Source organism: Poecilia reticulata, chromosome 3 (assembly GCF_904066995.2).
Source record: "Poecilia reticulata chromosome 3, P_reticulata-male-v2, whole genome shotgun sequence".
NCBI classification, from domain to species: Eukaryota; Metazoa; Chordata; class Actinopteri; order Cyprinodontiformes; family Poeciliidae; genus Poecilia; species Poecilia reticulata.
In genome coordinates, this window is record NC_088832.1 from 27,163,067 (window position 1) to 27,182,090 (window position 19,024).

Below are 19,024 nucleotides of genomic sequence, written 5' to 3' on the forward strand. Positions count from 1 at the left end.
ACAGAATAAAACCCAAACACACACTACATACCTACACTGGAATGTGAATCTAAACCAAAAGCAGGAATGAACCAATACGGAAAACCATTGATAATTTAATAGCAATTCATTCTCAATACTCCAGGCACTCCTCCTCCTTCACTGTTACTGTCAGATGGAGCAACACTGTAACTGAGTCGTTGTATTGTTAGCTTGTATTTCTCTGGACTTCTGACTAAACAGAACCGAAAACGCTGATTCAGATGTTGGAAATTTCAAGTCGCATTCCAACATGCAGCATTTGTCAACTTCCTCGACGTCATGCGCCCGGCGATGTGCTTCAACATGAGATGGATGTTTTTCCTCTGAGGAGGAATTTGTTGCAGGGTAGTTTTGTTCTTGAGAAAAGCTATATTTTCTATTTTATTAACTGAAAAATCTGAAAGTTGTGGATGCAGCGACTGTGCAGTTAGCAGCTGAAAACGTGCAATCATACCTCTGACTGTGAAATCACGTTGATTAGCAAGAAAATATGTTAAGAGGCTCTGAGCATTCAGATGCAGTGTATGGCAGCCTGCATTCACACCGACACAGCTCCACTCACTTGATGCAGATAAAAAAAATCTAACAAATGTTTTCATTTATCTAAAAGCTTTACATCAACATATTTATGATAGTGACGTCTTTCTGGTTGCTTCATATCTCAACTGAGGAAGTAATGCTTTTAGGTCCATTTTCTTCACACATTTTGCACACTGCAAAAACACAGATCTGGGTTATTTGGTTCAGTTTCTAGTGCCATTATTTTAGTACACTTTAAAGCTAACATACAAGAACTTTTCAGCAAGAAGTAGGAGCTTGAAGTCAGTAATTTCTTGATATTGGTGAAAATGTACTAGTTATAAGTTAAATTATCTGCAAGTGGAACAAGGTATATTTCAAATATTATAAGTTAAAATGCTTGTTCCACTGGCAGATTATTTCGCATCAATATTAAGGAATTACTGAGTTAACACAAGCTCCTGTTTCTTTTTGAAAAGTTACTAGTAAGATAGTTTTGACTTTTTTTAAGCGTACTAACATATTTGCACTAGAAACTGGACCAAAAATACGGAAACATTTTGTATTTCTGCAGTGCATTCACAAACCGAACGGCACCAAATACCTCCAGCCAGCATATTGTATCGGCTTGCGGTTCCTCACTGTGCCTTGATTTAGCAACCACTGCTGGAATGTTTCACAATTTTAGGTGACGTTAGAGTTGCAACTTTAACAAAAGCAACTGTTAAAATCAGTTTGAACAATTTATTTCATTACTGAAATCATTTGCAAAAATATCATGCAAATAACACTGGACAAGGATAAGACTATCTGTGACATCCCTCCACTGTTTTTTGCAGCTAGACACATTCCTTTTTCAGCCACCAGTTTTCAGCCAATGGTTTTTTTTTATTTATTTTTTTACACAATCTGGGTAGCTTGAACACCGACCTACTAATTTAGACTTGTCAGCCTGTTTATTAGACGCCAGAGGAAAATGGGCAGGCTGGTTCAAGATGACAGAAGCTAAACACGTCTTCTGACAGCTAGAAACAAGAAACTGAGATTAGGGTTGGGCATTTATTGTATCGGTTATCATTTATCGTGAAAAACCTCTTATCATGATAAAAATTGTGATTTATTATTGCCTTGTTAAATTTCAATTAATGATGTTAAGTAAGGAACAAAACTGACAGTATTATATAAAAAAAAGTTTTAAAAAATATTTTCTCCATTGTCAGCTCCATAAGAGCATCGATAAATATCAGTACATTTCAAAATATGACTAAATGTAATTTCTGCGTGCAGCTTAGTGATATAAATCACACTTCTTTAAATAAGACGCCTGTTTTTAAAGAGCAGTGTTTACGAATAGTTTTTTTGAAATAATGTTCATCATTATCACAAAAGTACTACAAAATATCGCAATAAAGTTCCAACTCTGTGTTGCCCACCTCTAACTGGGGTTCCAGTTCACACAGCCTCACCAAAATTGGGCGATAACGGATTTGTAAAACCTGATCCAATGAGTCTTCAGTTTTAGCTGTGACATTTAGATGTTTTAGGCTCAGATTTGGTGTAAAAAAATAAATAAATAAAAAATCCCCTGAAAACCTGGATTCATCTTCTTTGTGATAGCGGTTCAGGCTCCTGAGGGGTAATGGAGCTCAACTCGTCTCAAACTGGTTCCTTGAACTAGACAATGAGTTTACGGTACTCAAGTGCTCTTCAAATTCACAACACTTTCCGAACGCAGTGGAATGAAGGGGAGCCGACAAAATACAGTATTCTGATATCAAAAGTTACGTTTTCAGCAGCTGTAAGGTGAAAATCCTAATAATTAACACAAACAGAGGACTGAAAATCATCAGCTTTTGTGCCATTAGAATGTGTTAGATGATTTGAGTTACAGAAGTGAATGAGCTTTTCAATAATGAAACACTGATTACTAGCTGCTGTGACTTCTTTTGAGCATATGGGATTTAAATTTGAAACTACAAAATGCATATGAGCCTTGTTAATGTCATACAAACTCCAAATTTAGCAGAGGAAGTTCCAGTTGTTGCTTTTTCTAATGCACCAAAGGGGCCGTGGAGGAGAGGATTAATGAGAGCGTCTTCACTTTCCATCTCTCTGCATTTGGGGTTTGAAAACAGAAATTTTTTTTTTTTTGCTTTGAAGTCAATATTTTACCAAAAGCTCTAGTTTACCTATTTTCAACTGATTTGGTCTGCTGCTTCTACAAAACATATTTAAAATTGATTCTGCATACCTGACCGAACGGATTTGATTTCAGACTAAAGAAAGATGTAAATGAGACTAAAGATCTAAAACATATAAATGATTTATTTAAATTTACCACTTTGGCCTAAACTAGAGGGAGCAAACATTGTTTGTATTACAAGGCCTTGCTCCTGTATATGGCATTTCTCACACCTCCCAGTCTTCAGGTTATTATTTTACCCACAAGCCCAAACAAAGCAGAAAGGTTACATAGAGGGTGTCAAAAACACACCACTTCTCCCGGCTCGTTAGCCACAGCTTACCGACCGTTCTCTCTGCTAATGAGAACGTCTATTCATTTCCAGCAAGCTACAGACTTTTTCAAACAGCATATATATATATTTATATATATATATAACTGTAACTGAGAGTAATTTATTGCTTCAGGATGTAAACATCCTGTTTGAGTTTTAAAACAAATCAATCTTCCACTTCTCAGATTTATTCTGACTGGTGTCAGCTACAGTTCGACACCCGAGTCCTCCTCACTCTGACACAGAAATGAGTAACCGTGAGTTGTCCAGGTGATGCTAACTGGCTAACAAGAAGAAGTGGAGCGAGTGAGCAACGTGTGTGTCATCATCCTGGTCAAGCTTTATGTCTTTTGCAACTTCTAACAGAATTTCTTTCTAAAAATCTTTTCGCTCCATCCATCTTCCTATCAGCTCTGAGCAGATGCAGAAAACAAAAACATCTCCGCAGTATGATGCTGCCACCACCATGTTTCAACACTTCACAGAAGGGGTTGGTGTGAACTGTTTGTTTGCTGCTAAATTTGACATTTTGCATGTGATGCCACATGTTTCTGTGTTCCGATTTGTCGTGCGCCACTAAAATATTTCATCTTCTTACGAAGATGTGGAAAGGTTCATGAGATGTAAATACTTTTGTGACTCTCATACTTCCTTGACAACCCAGACTCCTTCCCCATCATGTCTTTGTACCACACTCTTCCTCCTTTTAGCTCAATTTTTCCAGTAGAAATGTAGATTTTCTAAACTGAATTGCTTTGATGAAGCAGGTAAGGTACTGGCCAAGGTGGTTTTAATGAAATGAAATTGAGAAAGCATTTTTGTTAACTGAAATAAATAAAATCATAATTAATGGGGAAAATTTTAAACTAACTGGTACTATATTGTGAATTTATAAAACTAGTTAAAACATACTGAAATTACAGCTGTGACATCTTTTGCTTTTGTGGTTATGAATCTATTTGAATGAATGAACTGAGACGAAATGATTATTTTTTCCCCCCACACAAGCAGTTTACGTCAAATTACAGTCCTCCATACTCCTGGTGGTGAAAATCTTATGAAAATTGTATCTTCTGTTGGGCAATCGATGTATACATAATCACAATATAATACTCTGACCATTCTGAAGCTGAAAACTAAAGCTAGCACTATGCCTAAGAAAAATAAAACAATATTTAACTTATAACTGACCAGAACTAGCAAACACACTCAAAAAATGAATTAAAACTAACTGAATTAGACAAATAAAAAGTCAAATAAAACTAAATAATAATAATAATAATAATAATAATAATAATAATAATAATAATAATAATAATAATAATAATAATAATAATAATAATAAACTATTAGAACCCTTGTACTGACTACACGTAACTATTCACACACTTCTAAAAAAGGTCAACTATCGCTCTGGGACTTCAGATAAAAGTGTGCAGCTCCAGGACAAAATGACCGGCCCCAAGCAACATATTTACTGCGATGCCTGAAAGACAGAAATCAGTGTTCAACAGACCCAAAACAACTTCCTCTTTTGTACGTGTGGCAGAGCAAGTACACAGTCATTCTGGCATGCGTGTGCCATTTAAAGTGAGTCCATAGCAGGCCTGCCCTCTCTGATAAGCAGGTCTGGTACACTTAGTGACTCTGCATGTGCGTCTGTGTGTGTGTGTGCGTGCGCGTGCGTGTGTGTGTGTGCGTGTGTGCGATTGAGGTCCTCCAGGGATGGCTGGCTGAAGTGGTGGTGGGGAGGGTTGCATTCTTGGCCATCTCATGAAAAAAGGGTGCAACCATGGGAGTAAGCCAAGAGGAGGGCTCAATTATGCATGGTTAAACAAAGCCCAAGGCTACCAGCGAGCAATGTCTCAGCAAACTCGGCCTCACTGTGGAGTTCCAGACTCCAAGAGGACTTCTGCACAAAAAAAAAAAAAAGAAACCAAAAAACTAACTGAAGACATGAGAACGCAGCTCCTCATAAATCACTGGAGTGTGTTATGACAACTGCAGGCACTTTGAAACTAAACTTCTCAGAGGCCTGCAAAACACTGCATAAAAAGAAAACATTCCCATTTACAAGAGGTCAACTGATAGATTATGTCGTTTATGTTACCAATAAACTATCCTGAGAGGTGGGTTAGCCTGCTAAGCGACTTGGATCTCCGAAAATGACCTGCTGATGAATCGTGGAAATGATTCCTCTGATAAACCTCTCAGGTCTCTGTTTTCTGTCTAAATCCAGGTACGTCTAACACAGTTAACACTTTCAGTCTAGGTCGGGTTCAAAGACCTAATGTCACGATTTCTTTGTTCAATCGCTGAAAGACGACCTCGAAGCAAACTGTAAAAGTATCATAAGGCCGATTAAAACAGCTTCCAACCGGACCCGAGGCTTGTTTTCCACAGAATACCTCGCAACCTCAGCAACTAGACACTCGGCATCTGGCCCCTCTTTCATTCGACACACAATAAATCGGAAACTATGTGGCTTTGGTTACATGTAAATTATAGCAGTTCTTCCAGAGCCCAAGGGGTCGAGGTGAAGGATCAGTATACATGCTGCACATAAGAATGGATCCAGGCTGAAAAGCTCGCTCTAACCATCTTCCTCTTGTTTCCACGGGAAACAGGAGAGGTGGTCCAGAGTTGGGTGACAGGGGCGTCCAAAGAAAAAAAAAAAAACGAAACGACGCACAAACACAATCCTTACTGTACTTTGTGGAGAAAGAGAAAAATAACTAAACAATTTATTTCATTGCTGCATTATTGAGGAACATTTCTTAGGCATGAGATAGTTTTGATGTCAACTATAAAACCAGCTTATGATTTATTAATAAAGCAACACAAGTAGCATTATGTTTTATTTAAAAAAAAAAAAAAAAAAAGTGGAAGGGGTTGCTGTTTTTTCTGCTGCCTTTGGCCAACTTCCCCATTCTGGCGATATATATAGAAGATCAGTTACTCAACACTTCTGCTTTTCAGTGTTTTACATTTCATAACGCCCCAAACATCTTCACGCATCTAGGTCGGAAGAAAGCAGGAGTGTGAAATGTGATTTAGGGTTTTGTTGCTGAAGTAGGAGAGAAAAAAGTTATTAAACGGATGACTGTATTAGAAATAAAACTTATTGCTGTTGTTCATCCTTCGAGGCTGAACAAATTACACTGCCATCCACATTTACTCAAGACCATGCAATTAGTTATTTAAGTTAATGTGTTTGTGTAGAAACTATTAATTAGTAATTATTTTCTCCACCTTTTTCCTCTGGAGTTCAAATATGATGTGATACAGTGCCCTCTTCAAAATGGAAAAGACAAGAGAACAGACCTCTTATATTTAAAAGTAATTTAGCTTACAAAATAAAGTTTAAAACAACTGAAAAGGTGATAAATATGGCTGAATGAGGACCTAAGTTTATCTCACCACCTGTAAATGCTGTTGGTATTAATATTCACCATCAGGTTAATAGACACGCACGTTCTACCGGGACAAAAGTAAACAAGAGTTGATTAAACTCTACTGAGACTTTACCTTGAAATTTGCTCAGAGGAAACAAAAATGCTGCTTATTTAGCTAAATTTGTAACTTTACCCTTATAAAAAGCCTAATGACTCATCTTTAACTTTATTTTGCATGTATGGATGCAGTAAAAGATTTCTCTGGATTCAATAAAGGATATAATAACATGTAGTATAAGAGATAAAATTCCTAGATTTTATGCAAACATTTTTTATTTTTTGCAGATTTTTTGCTTCCTTTCAAACTGTCACAGAGAAGTGAATCCACTCCAACGTCACATCTGAGAGGCCCGTGTCTTTCTCACTGTCGATAGGATAAAAAATGTCAAACTTGATGTTCAAAAGCAGTGACAACAGAAAGCCTCTGCAGTGACTTGAATACAAAGTCAGCCATTTCTTTTTCTACAAGACACTGTAGATTGCTCACCCCCTGGAAAGAAATACTGTTTATATTATTTGATTACAATTTGCTATGATTATTCCTTAATTTTGTTTAAAAAAAAAAACCTGATATAAACAAGTTAAATATCAATTTCTAGTCTGCAGTGTTATTTCAAAAAAAGTTATTTCTGGTTCCTAAATGCCTTTGTGGAGCCATTTTTTCTGTGGCTTCTGTGAAGAACATTTGTAAAGCATTTCATATACCATCGTGACACATAATATTTTATATCCTGTAGTAAATCTCGGCGATGAATCAAAAATTAAACGACACCAAAACTTATGATGATCATGACTGATGTCATTGTATGTGTGTCAGTGTTTTTGACGTTTTAAAAAAATGAAATGAAAAGTTGTTTTTCTCTCTTTTGGCTTCATCTGAAGTTCCAAAATCGTCTCTCGAAAATAGCTTTATTTTGTTCGCAGAGCGTCATCTGCCTGCCGAACTCGACGAAGCTCTGTGCAAAGTGTTGTCTGATTGGCCAGGGGTTTGTATGACGCATACTGAATCTGAACCTTTTGGATTCAGTAACTCTTACCAACTAAAGGTGCCCATTTTCTTCATTTATTTGCAGACGCTGTAGTTTTAAAGTCCATTAAAGCGTCATCAAAATAATCACAGGAAAGTTTAGCTATGATATACGTAGGTGTTACTCACCACATGAGCAGCAGGTGAAGCAGTTGGTGTGGTAGAGGTTCCCCATGGCCTGGCATGCCTGGCTGGCTCCGTACACTCCCTTCCCACATTTCACGCAGATACCTGTCATAGACAATGGCTCCGTTATTGTCTGTTATGCATATTCTCAGAAAAAGCAGCAGAATAAAGAGATTAAGCTTTATAAGACAGCAAAACGCAGTGCAGCTGTCACAATGCAGACATGAAGAAGAATTTCTGGATGTGCAACAATGTCATCCCCCACTCCTTTCTTGTTAAGACAATGGGAAGATGTCTTACTGCTTGGGCTTTATTTCTACTATTACAATTATTACTCAGCTTTCTGTGCTTCCGATCGGCTTTGAAGGCAAACAGAATTAGGAAATTCATAGGTTTGTCATTAAAACATACATTTTAACAAATTGTTCTAGACACGCAGCTCTGCTGAAAAGGGGAGGGACTGTGAATGTTAAATCAGAAGAAATATTTTATGAATAAATTGAGACTGTGACTGTACAAGGCTCCCTTTTGTCATTTCCATGCATTACATCATACTGTTAGAAGGCAGACGACTTGACGAAAGTTGAAGATTATATTAAAAAAAAGCCTTTAGAGGAAACAATGTGGATGGGAGACACCTTCCAAAAGGAAAAGGCTGGAAGACAATGTTCCCGTACTTTTCCTTTTTACAGGAAATGTCAAACTGATTAGCCAGAGTCATTTTTACCTTAAATTTCACAAATTTAACTAAAAAATATTCAGCCTAGCACATCAAACATACCATGTTAATCTAACTAAATCACAATCCTTTAAATATAGACACTACTGTGTATCTTGACAACAGAATATATTTAAAAAGTTGATTTATTAAAACAATTATATAAAAAAGGAAAACATACTTTCCTTACAAATTGAGTGAAAACTTGTATATGTATTGCTTAACCCAGAGTTAATTCCCTCCAGAAATTAAGATTACAAAAGAACAACAAAAAATACTTTTTTTCATATCAAAATGTTAAGTAACGGCTCTCACATTGAACCCAAAGCATATTAATGGAAAGTTGAGTGGAAGGTAAAAGTGTGGTAGACTAATTTCAGATCTTATGTTTAAGCCACATCAACTAGAACAAATTTCCTCAGAAAATCCCTTTTGATTTATAAGAATTTTCTAAATTTATACAAAAAATACATTGTTCTATGTGCAATTAATCCATATGAGTATTTCTTTTAAATGATTAAATAAAATAAATATGCATTTCAAAAATTGATTGAGATGCACCAACCATCTTGAGCGTCTAGTACACAGATGTCCGTGCATACAGGTGTTTTTTCCAGACATTGGCTGATGCTCTGCTGAACCTACAGACAAAAACCATCCACCGTCTCCCACCAAGTAACCGGCTCCACAAACTACTGTCATCATCAGTTAGCAAACAAGAAAGCAGTGTCTCACACGGTTTGATGGACAGCAGCAGCAGAAGCTTAACGATCTAAAATCTCTCCAACACAAGACAACCTTCATTGAGGTCACATTCCTCAGCGAGTGCAGGGTCAGAGCCTAGATGGGGTGAGTCTTGGGTCAGAGTACCCACAGGATGCAACTTCGTACAAGATCCCACCAGGGGATCTGAACGCCAACACCCCCCTCCCCTCATGTGAGGAAATAAATACATTCCTTTATCATTGAAATACAGATTTCTCAGAATGCATTTGAAGCATTTGCACGGTGCCAGTGACGACGTTGTGGAGTTTGGTAATTATTTCGCAACAGTTCCAGTGAAATTTGCGTTAAATTAAATGCAAAACAAACCTTAATTACATTTTTTCATTACTTCGACGAGCTGAAAACAGAGACGTGGAAACGCTGTTGGAACATGTGTTTCCTGCTTTAATGTTTATACCAAATGAATAAATAACAGAAAGCACCAAAAATTCAATGCAACAGTCTACTTGTTGTGTGCAGTGTTTGAGGGAAGCAGTATCGTATGTGTACAAACAAAAAGATGAGGTTTCGACCGCGCAAGCACCAAAGAGTTAGCATCTGGATGAACTGATTGACCTTACAACCAATTATACTAAACTAAAGCTGACAGTGGCTAAATTAACACTCCTTCCTCCAATTCATTGCTTCTCCCATCTGGCTTCAAAAAGTAAAACGGCACCAAACACAGACCTTTTAAATACGCGTTCTCATCTCATTTGACTTACGTGGACCCTTATTTTTATTTTACTTTTTTTGTGTTGCCAATGGGCTTGAGGTCAGAAATTGGGAAGGCCATTTCTGTAAATCAGTTTCAAATCTGTTTGGGGTTTTGTTCTGCTAACACACAGATACTACCACACTGCTGCCCTCTAATAGAAGACACATCGGTTACAATGTTCAGCAATAACACTGTGTTAACCGTGAAGCATGGTGGTGGTGGTGTTAAAATCATGCTGTGGGTCTATTTGGGTGACATTGCTACAGAGCATTCAACAAGTGAGGAGACAAATTGATCAACTTCAGATAAAATTAACGGCTGTAAGTTTGAAACTTCAACAAAAACAGATTTTCCAACAGGACAACGAACACAAATACATCAAAACTTGTGACTGAGTGAACAAAGCAGGCAAACATGAATGATTCTGGAATGGCCTTAATCTCAAACGCCTTGAAAATGTGAGGACTGTGCTTGGAAGCACCAAACACAGAGTTGCATGTTGTAACTCTTAAGTTAGACAATTATTGGTTGTGAAATTGAATTAATCACCCTGATTTTAGGCTTCCTTGTCACTGGCTGGTGTCTCTCAGGCCAAAGGCTGTAGGCCAAAAGTGTAAAGAAGGAAAATCAATGATTATCTGGATTACATCACATGCAAGTCAACAATGATCCCAAAATAAACTCACTGTGCTTTAGCCCCAAAGTTTTCAGTTATTATGCATATTTATGAATAGTTTTTGATTATTTTTCCATATATAAGTCTGAAAAGTGGGTTAGATGAGATGTTTATTCTTATTCCTCACATCTGACCAATTTCCTTTACAAGTCACCTAATTAGCTAATAGATTCCACTTGTGTGTAACTTAATCTTACTATAAATATTTTTGCTCTGTGAAGGCTCCAGAGGTTTATTTGAGAACATTAAGTGAACAAACCACATCACAAGCCAGGGAGCACAGCAGACAGGTCAAGGATAAAGTTGTGGAAAACATTAAAGCAGGTGAGGTTATCAAACAAAATCCCAAGCTTTGAACGTCTAACAGAGCCTTCCTAAATCCATCATTTAAAAATGGAAAGAGCATGTCACAGCTGTAAACGTCCCAAGACGTGACTGCCCACCTAAAATTACAGCTCAAGACAGAAAATATTAGTTATTTTACCATAAATCTGGCCATTCGATGACTTAGCTGCCACTTGTATGTTTCCCCAAGGTGAGATATGGAAGTGGCAGAATCATGTCTTACTTTAACAAGAGTTCAGTACAAAAGACTTGAGACTAAGAAAGGAATTTATATTTCAGCAAGACAAAAACAAACCTAAACACACTACCAGAGAGCTACAACAGAAAATATATAAATGAATAAAAGTATATAGCTACCAACATAAAAGTAAATTTGGTGTCAATTTGTTGTGGAAATTCAATGTGATTGTTCCATGAAAAAAATAAATAAATAAAACGGCCTGCATTTGTTTTTGTATCTATATTTACAAAGCTTCTACATCATTTTTAGCCATTTTGGAAAGTTCAAAGGACCACTTGTTGTCTCTGGAGCTACAGGTTGGAGACTTTTGGTTTAGATTAAAGGATATTCATGTTTTAGAATGGCCCAGTCAAAGTCCAGACCTATATATAGGCAAAACTTGAAAATTGATGCATGTAGACATTTCCAACCAGTCTAAGTGACAGCGTATGAACTTTAGTAGAAGACAAATAACCCAAAAGATTTACAGTAGGAACTGCAACAAAATGTTGTCCTACAAAGCACTGACTTATGGGGTTGAAAACCATGAATTACTTTCCTTCCACTTCTCAATTACAGGCAGCTTTGAAGTTGTAGCGTGTCAAAATGTTAAAAAGTTCAAAGGGTACGCATACTTTCGCAAAGCACTGCATTAGAGATATGGATCCTATTATACTTTATTCTTTTGTATGGCTTCATTGCATGAATAATCCGTGGTAAACGATCTCCCGCCATGACTCTTTGGCTTTGACTCCAACAACTAGACAGAAGAGGATGATTTATTTACACAGCTCCATCGAATTACCTCCACATCTTTCTTCCATCTAGCTGAAGCTCTGCTGCTGCTGCTGTTACTTAACAACCCCACACCATGTGCTAGCAAGACTTTTGAATTTTCACGCGTCAACTTGTAAACATTAACAGTAAACGTGATTTATTGTCCCACATGCAATAAATCCTGGAGCGTCTCTGAAGTGAGGATGTGGTTATGGTCTTACAGGACAGGGGGGAAATCTCCTTAGCGCTCTTTGTTAGTCATTGGAAAACAGGATGCAGGATCTCTCGTGTGCCCATGTCAGAGCATGTAGATTTGGCAGGGAACAGGATGCAGCGTGCACTCCATGGTTAAAAATAAAACACCATCACTTAACGCAACATACATTTGTGGCTTTCCCAGCCGTAATGTCTATGTTTCAGATGGCAGTCTGGCAGAAGGCACCCTGCTCAACACCAGTGCATTATTCTTGTGAGAAAGCTTTATTGGTGTCAGATTCACATGCATTTGGTAGCTGAGCCTTTCTGGGGGGGGGGGAAGAAAAAGGAAATATCACTGAAATCTAATACTGGAGATCAAAGAGAGGAAACTCTTTCCAACTAACTGGATGTAATGACGGCACAGCTTGAGATTATGTAATGTTATTGGAATATATGATTAGAGAGTCTTACAAAGATTGTGTTACTTTGACCAAAAACGGTGTATGTGCTGTGGGTTGTAAGCAGACTTGCGCAGCCTGATTCATCAAACTTTTAACAGCCATCCTGTGAGGTTTTGGCTTCTTACAGACCAAAAATAAGAACTCTGAGAACTTCTCCAATGTCAGGTTTTGTTTCTACTGCACTGCTGCTAAATAAAATAGAATCTCTACAGATGTTTTCTTACAACACAGGATGTATGTTCAAGGAAAAAAAAGTGGAGAAAGTGGATTAAGTGCACTGTAACACCTGAGGTTTGACTAGGTTGAGGGACATAGGCATTTAATATCAGTCAATATTGATAATTATTGATTATTTATTTTTGTTTTAAATATCTAAAATACTGACAAACTGGTGAGGGGACCTTTACATTTTCCAGAATTTGAACCAGGTGAAATAAAAACTGTGCCACTTGACAAACTTTAGTTATAACAAATTTATAGACAAAAGATTTTTTCTTGTGCAAATATATTTTTTGTACAGTTTTATCTGAATTACTGCTCTGAATATGTGATTTTTTTTTCAGCAAATGGCCTTTTTTGAGTCTGTATTCTCCAATTAACAACTAATTGATTACAGAGTTATTTAATGATTATTTCAGTAATCGATTATTCACGATTAATCTGATTAATCGTTTCAGCAGGACTTATATTTGTAATACAGATGATAGGAATGAAAAGGTGCCTTTAGATTGATTTAAGAAATACTAAGACGATTTAGTTCACACATGCTATCTATCAGAACTAGTGTAGCCTAATATTGCAACATGAAGATCTCACATTTACATTTTAAGTAATAATAATTAAGTAACGTTAAAAGAACAACTATCCTCATGCATTAGTTTGTTTGATTTTTTTGTTGTTTTTTTTTTCAACTTTGCATAAATGGTAGTGAGCTCTTCAAACATGCAGCATGTCTGAGGCTTCAGTGCGACACCAATGCTGCACGCTGTTGTCCACAAGTCAGCATGTGTGTGTCAGGCATGTGCATGACTACTGCCATTATAATTCTGGGCAGGTGATCAGACTTGACCCCCACTAACTATGTCTGGCCCGCCAGCCAAGATCGTGTGCCAAGTGTCTGGTGCTGCCCGACTCCCCACTGGCTGGTTAATGAAGGGCTTTTGCGGGGGAGTCGGGGTGGGGTGGGGTGTGGGGCTGCTGGAGAGGAGGGGTGGAGCGGGCCTCACTCTGCTGCTTCATTTGCAAGCTTCCATCGGGCCCAGCTGTTGATTCACAGCTCCTCTGCAACCACAACAAACAGAGGCCACACAAGGGCCAGCCGGCAGCACGGAGCAGGCAGAGCGGGACCACTGGCAGGCATCGCTGGGGCCCCCTGAAAGAAGCCCCGGCGATCAATTTCTACACTGTCGCTACAGAAACAGAGCTGTCTCTATTGGGCTCAAACTGAGGAGCGTCTGACTGCATTCTTCTCCCTCCCTCCTCCTTTCTCTATCCATCTCTATCTATTACCACCTCCATTATCTTCCTCAGCTCTTCCTCCTCCCAGCTCTCCCTCCTGTCTTCCATCTCCCTGCTTTCACCTGCTCTTCTGGAACAAATCCACAGCTGTCTCGGCTCACTCCGAGCAAGTGCACAGGCAACAGAAACAGCCACTGTTTTCTCCCTGCGACCATTTGTCTGTCTGAAAACTCTAAAGGTGGACTGGAACTTTCTCAGCAATCCTAACATATTTGAAAGACAAAGTCTCGTGATAGCGTACTGCGTGGCAAAAACAATTTTTTTTTTTTAGTTCAGAAAATAAAAGGAAAGAGAAGGTGGTTATTTAAACAGCAAATGTGATTAGTCCAAAAATGTCTCTCAGATGGCACCAAGGGGATCGCGTTGAGCTCGCCTTGCCCTCACTCCCGTTCAGTAACTCCCAAAGTGCACTTGATTTTCAACAAACCCCCGACCACACAGCTCCAAATGACAGAAGGGTGTGTGCTCTGCCAGAACAGAGGGCTCCATTCAGCGCCGTGCCGTTTTCTGCAAATGTTAGCTCTGCCAAGACATTAGCACTGCCCTACAAAGCGACTCTTATCAGCCAGAGGGTGACCTGTTAATGGTGATGTAGCATTAGCATGCTGCAAACAGACTTGGAAGAAAAGGAATGCCTATAAATAAGCTCTGACAGCCACGGAGAAACCTCGCTTAAAATCAGTGAAATTCCAGGTTTTAGTAGCGACTGTCTACACTGAACTACGGTATGAATGTTTCATGGCTTTGCTTCCTTTATGGTATCAAATCTGGTAGGTTTTGCATGCACAGGAATAAGGTCTCATCACCATTGCATGATTCTGACTGAACTTTACTGGCGACCTGTTGGACTGGGCCTGAGTTCCTCTGATCAGATTTCTAATCCGTAAAGCAACTTCATCAAAACAGCCTGCCTGGCTATCTTAAGCTACCTTGTTCACACACCGTGCAAATGAAGGCAGAATTAAAAACATAACTGAAGAATAAACTTTTTGATTTCTTGAAAAACTCAAGACAAAATAAAATCAAAAAGGTATAATTAGAGATGCGTCAATCAGGTTTTTCCTGCTTGCTATAGATTTTCTGGCTTACTTTCAGGTTCGATTCCACATTTTGTAAATATGGCATACAAAAGAGAAAAAAAGGTGCTCTTTGCTCACTGATAAAATAAAGAATTAAAGATTTTCTCTTTATGGATCATAAGCATATATTTACCTTCCTAAAATAATGGTAACTTTTTGCCAAAAAGTGTTTTTGGCAAAAAATAAAAATAATCTTTCTTTCCAAAACGTGTTCTAGGGAGAAAAAAAAAAAACTTTTGGCAAAAAATGACGTAGGCCATTATCTTATGAAGGTGACGACACCTTCATCATTCATCAAGAGTTGATTGATGTCTTAATGAACCAAAAAAATACCTGGACTTTGCTCGATTTATTTATTTAACAAGAAATGAATCAGACAGGAGAATAGTAAGATTATTGATTATTGGCGCATCTCTAACTTAGATCAACAGTAACAGTGTCGGATAGATAAATTACTTGTTTCTCAAAAAGTCAACAAACCTACCAAAGTATTCCTTTTTCATGTGCATCTCCAACTCCTTCTCCAGCTCCAAGGTGAGCGCCTCCAGCCGTTTCTCCGCCTGGCTCGGCCCATTCTCTCGGCTGGGGGTCACCTGGTAAGGTAACTTATACCTCTGCCCTGACGAGGCCGTCTTCGACGACACGCCGTAGCTAAAGGAGGACGGCGAGCCGGCGCTTATCTCCACCGTCCCCCCGGCTTGAGCCAGCTGCGGCTGCGGTTCGGACACCGTCTGCAGATGGGTGCGAATCTGAGCCCCGTTAGAGTCTCCGTACTCCTGCAGTAAGGCGTCCTCGGGTAGACCGCTGCCCAGCATGGATGACCTGGGCGAGGGCAGCTGCAGGTCCGGGTAGGTGCTCATTGACCCCCGGGAGCTGCGGGAGCTTCTGGAGCTGTGGCTGGAGATGCTGGATCGCGGGCTGACCACGCAGTTCGCCGCGGTCCCCGGCCTGGCGCTCCCGTCCTGGCTGCAGATGCTGGAGCGGGGACTGGCCAGCGGCGCAGCGTGCAGCATCATGGACCCCTCCAGGTCATGGTTGACCACAGGCCCGTACCGCGAGTCAGAGTAGCTGGATCTCGGGCTGGTGGTGAAGGAGTACTGGCTGGCCGTGCTCGACCTGGGGCTGGTGTGCCTCTGGTCGTAGCCCATGCTGATGCCGCTGGTTCGGTTGCTGCTGGGCTTGCTGCAGCAGTCGCAGCTGTTGAGGCTGGTCCGGGGGCTGGAGTGTTTGCTCGTGTCACTGGCCGTGCTTGCATAGCTGGATCGAGGGCTGAGGATGCTGTTGCCCTCACAGTGAACCAAGCTGGTCCTGGGGCTGGTGTACCTATCCTGACCCGGTACCACCAGGCTGGTGCGCGGGCTGCTGATGCTCGATCGCGGGCTGGCATGCTTGCTTTGCTCCTGAGAGGACAGGGACGACGCCAGGCTGGAGCGGGGACTGGCGGCGCCGTACCTCCCGTCGTGGCTGCTGCTGGTTATGCAGACACTGTTGCACCTGTTGTCGGGCAGCGGCACCGCTTTGTTGAGAGGCACTCCATCAAAGGTGGAGCCGGTGCTGTACCTGTGGCCCTGCACCTCTAAGGAGTACCTCCGGTGCCTCTCGGACGTGCCAGAGTAGCACGGCAGAGCCACTTCGGATTTGGTGCAGCAGCCCTCCTCACTGTACGGAGAGTCTCTCTGAGGGGCGCAGAAATCCACGGGAACCGGCCGGCTGCAGTTCACGGGACGCACAGGAGCCGCGTTGTACACTTTATTCCCCGGCGTGAAATTCTCCAAAGTGTGATGCTGCTGGTGGAGCACAGAGGTACCATTCATCGGCTTGGTTTTCAGCCCCGCCACCGCCGGAGCGGAGAAGTCCAAATCTGGGTTTATCACCAAGTCCCTCCTCGCGTTGTACATCCCGTCTTTGTAGGCTTCGTACAGGGAAAGATCCTCCATCAGGGTAGCGGCCCGGAGTCCCAGGTCCTCCTCGTAACGCTCCATGTTGCGCTCCAGAGGCGAGAAACAAGTTGAGAGTGCGCTGCGCTCCGCGGAGCTCTAATTGTGTTTCACATGGAAATCAAAACAAAACGCCGCCGCGCAGCCGTCGCTCCTTCACGCAAAACCGCCGGCCGAGGAGCAAACCCGCACCGCAAGCCGCATCGTCCCCTTCCGCTTCCCTCCCAGCGCCGAAAACCAAACTCTTTCTCACAGTATCAGCCGACAGCGATGCGTTTGTCAACTTCAGTTTTTGTTAAGTTGAAAGGTCTTTACAGTCAATGGCGCGCTGCGCGGAGGAATTTCTCCTTGTTGGTTTTTCCTCTAGATTTCTCTTACAGCCGCTTCAGTGGAAGCTAGACCGTGTTGGATAATCCCATATTCCACACATATGCTTCTTATTCCGGTATGTGCGCAGTGAGAGCGGGGGAATTGAATTTAAAGGCGTTTTTACGCGGGGGACTCGTTCGCCTCTCTGGAATGTGGGGAAGGAGACGGGATGCGATGCGCCTCTCTGGAATGTGGTTAATGCTGCAGAGAAACAATGATTGCGACCAACTCAGCAAGGGGCTGCCCGAGTCTGAAGAGAATAGTTTAGAGAGAAGGGGACATCTGCATTCATCCTGTGCAGACTGAAATACGCCACAAAGCATGCTTCACCTGGTCCTAGTCCTCCTGCAGCAGAAATGCCCTTCACTCAACAGAGATCAACAGGAGTTTCTCTGCTTTTTATTTCTCTATTGCGCGATTTATCTGGGGGAAAAATGCGCTAAAAATTCTTTATTTAGCGCCTGTTGCCACATTATAACGCTACATTAGACTACACGTATCAAACGCATCAGAAAATCGTTACCAAGTTAATTTCAGTAAGCAAAATCAAATCGTGAAACTTAGATTCTTTTTATTTTATTTGTGTATTTCAAGCTTATATTTCTGTTAGCTTTGATTGTTATATCTTGGTACACATTTAGTCTGAGCTCCTTTTTTTTTTCCCTACAAGACCTCATCAATGCTGTGGAGAAATTAAGTTATGGTTATGCTGAGGCTTTAAGAAAGTCCATTTTGCTATAAGTGGCCTTCAGCTCGCCTGTATAGTTCAGTTAGATGTCTCTCATTTTAACAAAACTCCACAGATTGTTCGGGTTAGGTCCAGCACAGTGACTATTGAAGGAGATACTCGTACTTTTTGCCAGTGTTGTCCACCGAGAAGTCCAGTAGGAGAATTAAATCAGCATTTTCAAAAAGTCTGTCAGGAAAGCAAAGCATAAGCTGGTCTAAGATTTCCTGATAGGTTTGATAAAAGTGAATGGATCTACACCAGCTGATGACACGACTCACCAAATCATCACTGACTGTGAAAACTTCACACTGGCTCTCAAGCAGCTTGGATTCTGTGACTCGCCATTGATCGTCCAGATTCTGGGCCTCTGCTTTCCAAATGAAATATACAGTTTAGCTGAGAAGACGACTTTGGACCACTAAGCAACACTCCAGTGTTTTTTCTCTTCAGCTTAGGTAAGATCCTTCTGATCTTGCCTGTAGTTCAGGAGTGACTTAACACAAGGAATGTGACAGTTGTGTCATTTCCTGGATACTTCAGTCTGGTGTTCTTGAATCTCTGACTCCAGTTGCCGTCAACGCCTTATGAATATCCCTCAACCTGCTGAATGCGTTTTGCCTCAAAATCATCTCAGTCCACTAGCAACAGCTTATCCCTGTTGCTAGTGGACCGTTTCTACATTTTTCTTTCCACTCAACTTTCTAACCAAGTATTTTGTGAAAACTCAGGTTGCCAATGGCTTTCTGCTGATCAACGGTCAAGTTAGCAGCGTTTCAATACAGAGTAGATCGTAGCATCACATTTGTTTTCATTAGCTGTAAGGACATGACCCATAAAAGTAAGAACCCC

The 19,024-nt window shown here is 40.6% G+C and overlaps 1 protein-coding gene across 1 annotated transcript in view; it reads right to left on the reverse strand.

The window, feature by feature from the left end:
- Positions 1–18,900, reverse strand: part of wtip (WT1 interacting protein) — a 30,013-nt gene extending 11,113 nt beyond the window's left edge. Inside the window, exons 1-2 of the mRNA XM_081605389.1 lie at positions 15,624–18,900; positions 7,668–7,769 (exon numbers count right to left, since the gene is read on the reverse strand). Of these exons, the coding sequence (XP_081461515.1) occupies positions 7,668–7,769; positions 15,624–17,121 (1,600 nt within the window). The 5' untranslated portion in view covers positions 17,122–18,900. The remainder of the gene's footprint in view (positions 1–7,667; positions 7,770–15,623) is intronic.
- Between the last annotated feature and the right edge of the window lie 124 nt (positions 18,901–19,024).